We start from the raw sequence: 6,449 nt of genomic DNA on the forward strand, positions 1-6,449 counted from the left end.
GGGGAGCAAAAAACTGGGAGCAGGAGGGGCTGGTGCCGGTGGGCATTTCACAGAGGGAGGAGGGAGTCCAAGGAGGAGGGTCTGGGTCAGCTGCAGGTGCCTCCCAGGTGCTCTAAGGAGCCAGAGAGGTGGGCATGGGGGCAAGGAGGGGCAGAGGAGAGAAGCAAGCAGGCTGGGTGTTCAGGGTTCAGGAGGCAGGAGGAAGATACCCACCATGACCTTACAGCCTCTGAGCAGTGAGATGCTGAGGTCAAAGACCGTCACGTGGACAGCTTTGATGTAGGAGACCTCCAGGTTCCCCCCGCGGTTCTCATTGGTGGCGCTCACAACAAAATAGCTGTCTTGGGCCCTGGACCAGCAAGGCCGGGTCAGGACATAGGTGCAGGTGCCCATGAAGTGGTGCAAGGCGCCATCGAAGGTCAGGTAGTGGGGATCGCCCGAGGCCGTACAGGTGGCGGCACCTGCAGAGGAGAAGATGGAGTTCACGGTCTCACTGCTCCACTCCCCGGAAGCTCTGACCCAGAGCTGCCACACTGGCGAGTCCACACCGGCATGGTCCCCACAGCCCACCCACAGATGCGGTGTTTCCCTAGAAAGTGTGGTTGGCTTGGTTTGGAGCTGCCGAAGAGAAACACTGACGTCCCCAACCTCACCCTCTGGGTCCTTGACAATGCTGCCCCTCCTAGGCCTTGGTGGAGACTCAGCTGTCTGGGGAAGCTGCTTTGGGCAGGACCCATCACCTTGCCTGGTGTTGCCTGGGCAGCCCCTGGCTCACCTTCCACCCTGACGGCTCACCTTGGGCATGGCAGCCATAGATACTATCCTGCAGTCCACAGAACTCCTGGGCCCTACACCTCCAGGGCTGGCAGCGAATTCTGTTGTTGCTTTCACAGACGCACAGCTCTTTGCAGCCCGGCTTGTACCACCGCTCCCCTACCTGGGGGAAGACAGCAGGGAAGGAAGAGAAAGTGGTTTGTTTTGTTTTGTTTGTTCCCAGATCTGACACCAGAGCCCACCAGAGCTGTCCAGATCACTGGCTTAATCGTGGGGAGACATCCTCTCTTCCTGAAGCTCTGAGATTCGCTGCAAAAGCTCGGCATCCATTCACTGCTTCAGTCACTTCATCATTTCTGGGTCTGTTCATCATTTCAACCAAAACTGATCTATCCGAGGCCAGGTGTGGCGGCTCACGCCTGTAATCCCAGCACTTTCGGAGGCCAAGGTGGGCGGATCACTTGAGGTCAGGAGTCTGAGACCAGCCTGGCCAACATGGCGAAATCCCATCTCTACTAAAAACACAAAAATCAGCCTGGCGTAGTAGTGCGTGCCTTAATCCCAGCTACTCGGGAGGCTGAAGCAGGAGAATCACTCGAACCCAGGAGGCAGAGGTTGCAGTGAGCTGAGGCCGTGTCACTGAACTCCAGTCTGGGCAACAGAGTGAGACTCTGTCTCAAAAACAGAAAACAAAAAACAAAAAAAACCAAGGTCCAGGCGTGGTGGCTCATGCCTATAATCCCAGCACTTTGGGAGGCCCAGGTGGGCAGATCACGAGGTCAAGAGGTCAAGACCATCCTGGCCAACATGGTGAAACCGCCCCCTACCCTGTCTCTACTAAAAATTCAAAAATTAGCTGGGCATGGTGGCACATGCCTGTAGTCCCAGCTACTCGGGAGGCTGAGGCAGGGTAATTGCTTGAACCCAGGAGGCGGAGGTTGCAGCGAGCCAAGATCGCGTCACTGCACTCCAGCCTGGGGACAGAGAAACTCTGTCTCAAAAACAAAACAAAACAAGAAACAAAAAGAAAAGAAAGAGCTTGCAGGGGGTGTGAGAGCAGGGAGCAGGCCCTTTCTGGCTGCAGGGCTGAGAGGTCCACGCAGCCGCTCACCTTGAAGTAGCTGCCTGCAGGGTGGAGGCACCCACATTGGGAGCGAGGTACGCACTCGAGGCCACTGAGGACGAAGCCTGGATTGCATTCACAGGCCTCCACGCACCGGTCTGAGCAGAACATGCCGGTGAATCCTGAATGGCAGGTGTCAGGGCATGGCTTGGCACACAGGGAGTACTTGCTATTGGGCGGGCAAGCCATTGCTGGTGGAGGGAAAAGCTTGGGTGAGAAGGAGACGAACAAGCCACGAGGCCAGGTGGGAAACAGGAAAGACACGTTCGGAAGGGTCCCAGCACCAGGCTTCTGGCCAATCTCGAGAAGAGAGAGTGACTGTGAGAAGCTTCCCCAAGAAGCCTGGCTGGCTCCCTGGGGCTGCAGGGCCAGCACTAAGGCGCCTGCCCTAAGAGCCTTAGATAGACCTATGGTGGGAATTGACCGACCCACCACTGGTAACGCTGCTGTAAAAACATGCCCCAGGTGAGCTGTTGGCCTGCAGGGGAATGGGGCCACCTGTGAGGTCTGAGTCAGGGGGTAGACCTGCCCTGAAGCAGCTTCCCCAAAGAGCTGGGCCACACCAGGAGCTGGGAGGCAGCCTCGTTGCCTCCCCTGCCTAGGGCCTGTACCGTGTGCCTGCATGTGATGACTTGGCTGCACAAAAACACTTTTTTTTTTTTTTTTTTAAAGACAGAGTTTCACTCTCGTTGCCCAGGCTGGAGTGCAGTGATGCAATATCTGCTTATTGCAACCTCCACCTCCTGAGTTCAAGCGATTCTCCTGCCTCAGCCTCCCAAGTAGCTGGGATTACAGGCGCCCACTCCCACATCCAGCTAATTTTTGTATTTTTATTTTATTTATTTATTTATTATTTATTTATTTTTGAGACGGAGTCTCGCTCTGTCACCCAGGCTGGAGTGCAATGGCACGATCTCGGTTCACTGCAACCTCTGCCTCCCGGGGTCAAGCAATTCTCTGCCTCAGCCTCCTGAGGAGCAGGGATTACAGGCATGTGCCACCACACCCGGCTAATTTTTGTATTTTTAGTAGAGACAGGGTTTCACCATCTTGGCCAGGCTGGTGTTGAACTCTTGACCTCATGATCCACCCGCCTCGGCCTCCCAAAGTGCTGGGATTACAGGCGTGAGCCACCGTGCTCAGCCTATTTTTATTGTTTTTTGAGATGGAGTCTCACTCTGTCACCAGGCTGGAGTGCAGTGGTGCAATCTTGGGTCACTGCAACCTCCACCTCCCAAGTTCAAGCGATTCTCCTGCCTTAGCCTCCAGAGTTGCTGGGACTACAGGCATATGCCACCATGCCTGGCTAATTTTGGTATGTTCAGTAAAGACGGGGTTTCAGCGTGCTGGCCGGGCTGGTCTCGAACTCCTGACCTCGTGATCCACCGCCTCGGACTCCCAAAGTGCTGGGATCCGGGTGTAAGCCACTGCGCCTGGCCTCTCCCCTGCATTTGGCACAACTCACGGCAGAACTGGGGTTCCCTCCAGGGCTTCACAGCATGGCCTGCGTCCTGGCAGGTGGTGGTCATGGTGGACATGTGTGTGCACAGCAGGTGCTGCAGTCCCTGGAATCTGCACATATCAAGCATGCAGCTGTCGAAGAAGGAAGTGGCCTTCACATGCAGCAGGCATGTCCTACAGGGAGAGACCAAGTCAGGGGGAATGGGGTGGATGGGGCCAGACCCTTGGAGGAGCCCAGGTGCCAAGCACCACCCCTGCTCGACCCTGCCTGCCCTCCTTCATACTCAAACGGGCCACGGGTGTCGACCAGCCGTCCACAGAATCCTGGCCCCGACATGTTGCTCTGCAGAGATGAATCACAAGACGGGGGATTCACCACCTGGTGCTTCTGACACCTGCAAGAGACCCACCCCAAATGCCCTAAAGACAAAGACTCGCTTCCAGCTCAGCCCTAACCCAGCAGGCAGCAAGGTTGGCAGGCCAGGTCCTGGTTGGCAAACCAGCCTGTCAGCTGAGAAACCCCTCCCAGAGGACGTCTGAACACCGAGCCCTGGCCAGGCACTGTGGGAGGCCAAGGCAGGGAGAATCGCTTGAGCCCAGGAGTTCCAGGCCAGCCTGGGCAACGCAGTGAGATCCCATCTCTACAAAAATAAATATGAAATTAGCTGGGTTTGGTGGCGCACATCCATAGCCCCAGCTACTCAGGAGGCTGAGGTGAGAGGATCAGTTGAGCCCAGGACTTGGAGGCTGCAGTGAGGTGTGATTGAACCACTGCAGTCCAGCCTGGGTGACAGAGCAAGGCCCTGTCTCTAAAAACAAACAAACAAACAAACAAAGAAGAATATTGAACAACTGAAAGAACAACTTGAAGTCTTCAGGGTAGAGAGGAGAAAGGGGCAATGCCAGTCATTTTTAAAGGGAGGGCACAGGCTGGATGCGGTGGTGCATGCCTGTAATCCCAGCATTTTGGGAGGCCAGGGCAGGCGAATCACCTGAGGTCAGGAGTTCGAAACCAGCCTGGCCAACATGATGAGACCCCGTCTCTATTAAAAATACAAAAATCAGACAGGTGTGGTGGCGTGTGCCTATAATCCCAGTTACTAGGGAGACTGAGGCTCGAGAATCACTTGAGCCCAGGAGGCAGAGGTTTCAGTGAGCTGAGACTGCGCCACTATACTCCAGCCTGGGTGACAGAGCAAGATTCCATCTCAAAAAAAAAAAAAGAAAAGTTGGGGAGGGCCAGCAGCCTGGTCAATATAGTGAGACTCCCCATCTCTACCAAAACATTTTGTTAAAGTTAGCTGGGCATGGTATAATCCAAGCTACTTGGGAGGCAATGAAGGGAGGATTGCTTGAGCCCAGGAGTTTGAGGCTACAGTAAGCCATGATCGTGCCATTGCACTCCAGCTTGGGAGACAGAGGGGGGATCCCATCTCAAGAAAAAAAAAAAAAAATGGGGCGGGGGAGGACTGGGCATGGTGGCGTGGTGGCTCACACCTGTAATCCCAGCACTTTGAGAGGCCAAGGCAGGTGAATCACTTGAGGCCAAGAGTTTGAGACCAGTCTGGCCAACATGGTGAAACCCCATCTCTACAAAAATAAGAAAATTAGCCGGGTGTGGTGGTGAGCGCCTGTAATCCCAGCTACTCGGGTTTCTGAGGCAGGAGAATTGCTTGAGCCTGGGAAGTGGAGGTTGCAGTGAGCTAAGATCGCACCACTTTCGCCTGAGTGAAAGAGGGAGACTCTATCTCAAAAACAAAAAAAAAAAGAAAGAAAGAGAGTGCCAGGAAGGGGACAGGACCCTCCCGGGGCCCCCGTGGGAGGGCTCCTTGCTCACTCCTGGTCCTCGTCCTGGTCCGTCTGCCAGCTGTTCCCCAGCTCCTCCTTGTCTCCTGCTGGACTGCCGTCCGACTTCAGATGGTCATTGTCACTGTTACCGTCATAGTTTCCACACAAACCACAGAGTTTCCCAGAGTAGGTGCTGGGGGAACAGGAGAGGAGCTGGCGTTAATGGAGAGGAGGAGCCTCGGTCCTCGAGGGGCAGTGGCAGAGAAGGCAAGGAGCTGGGGTCCCAAAGCAGAGGGCGTGAGGAAGATGAAGAGGTGCGGACTGGACAAGAGGACCCCATGGCTCTACCCCAAGCCTCCTTCCCCTCTGTTCATTGTCCAGCCACAGCAAACCCCTTGCTGGCCCTAAAACACTCCCGCCTTATTTATTTATTTATTTTTATTTTATTTTATTCTTCTTTTTTTCAGATGGAGTCTCCCTCTATCACCCAGGCTGGAGTGCAGTGGTGCAATCTTGGCTCACTGCAACCTCCGCCTCCCAGGTTCTAGCGATTCTCCTGCCTCAGCCTTCCAAGTAACTGGGATTATAGGCACATACCACCATGCCCAGCTAATTTTTTTGTATTTTTAGTAGAGACGGGGTTTCACCATGTTGGCCAGGCTGGTCTCGAACTTCTGACCTCAGATAATCTGCCTGCCTTGGCCTCCCAAAGTGCTAGGATTACAGGTGTCAGCCACCGTGCCTGGCCAAATTATTTATTTATTTATTTATTTTAGAGATAGGGTCACCCTCTGTGGCTCAGGCTGGAGTGCAGTGGTGCAATCTCGTCTCATTGCAGCCTCCAACTCCTAGGCTCAAGCGATCCTCCCACCTCAGCCTCCTGAGTAGCTGAGACTACAAGCAAGTACTGCCACAACCAGCTAATTTTGTTTTTTATTTTTTAAGAGACAGGATCTCACTATGTTGTCCAGGCTGGTCTGGAACTCCTGGACTCAAGTGATCCTCTTGCTTCGGCCTCCCAGCGTGCTGAGGTTATAGTTGTAGACCACTATGCCTGGCTAATATTTAAATTTTTTTGTGGAGATGGGGGTCTCACTATGTTGCCCAGGCTGGTCTGGAACTCCTGGCCCCAAGGGATTCTCCCACCTCAGCCTCCCAAAGTGCAGAGCTACAGGCGGGAACCCCTGCACCTGGCCGCTATAAATTATTTTTCTAAAGTCTTTCTTTCACTGGGCACAGTGGCTCACCCCTGTAATCCCAAGACTTTGGGAGGCTGAGGCAGGAGGATCACCTGAGGTCAGGA

The 6,449-nt window shown here is 54.4% G+C and overlaps 1 protein-coding gene across 1 annotated transcript in view; it reads right to left on the minus strand.

Moving 5' to 3' along the window:
• The window catches only part of ZAN (zonadhesin), a 92,835-nt gene that overhangs the window by 49,222 nt on the left and 37,164 nt on the right, over positions 1-6,449 (minus strand). Inside the window, 6 exon segments of the mRNA XM_011985821.1 lie at positions 69-461; positions 796-937; positions 1,886-2,088; positions 3,363-3,532; positions 3,643-3,753; positions 5,196-5,359. Coding sequence (XP_011841211.1) covers positions 69-461; positions 796-937; positions 1,886-2,088; positions 3,363-3,532; positions 3,643-3,753; positions 5,196-5,359 — 1,183 coding nt within the window.

The sequence above is a fragment of the Mandrillus leucophaeus genome, unplaced genomic scaffold (assembly GCF_000951045.1).
Source record: "Mandrillus leucophaeus isolate KB7577 unplaced genomic scaffold, Mleu.le_1.0 Scaffold29, whole genome shotgun sequence".
Lineage (NCBI taxonomy): Eukaryota > Metazoa > Chordata > Mammalia > Primates > Cercopithecidae > Mandrillus > Mandrillus leucophaeus.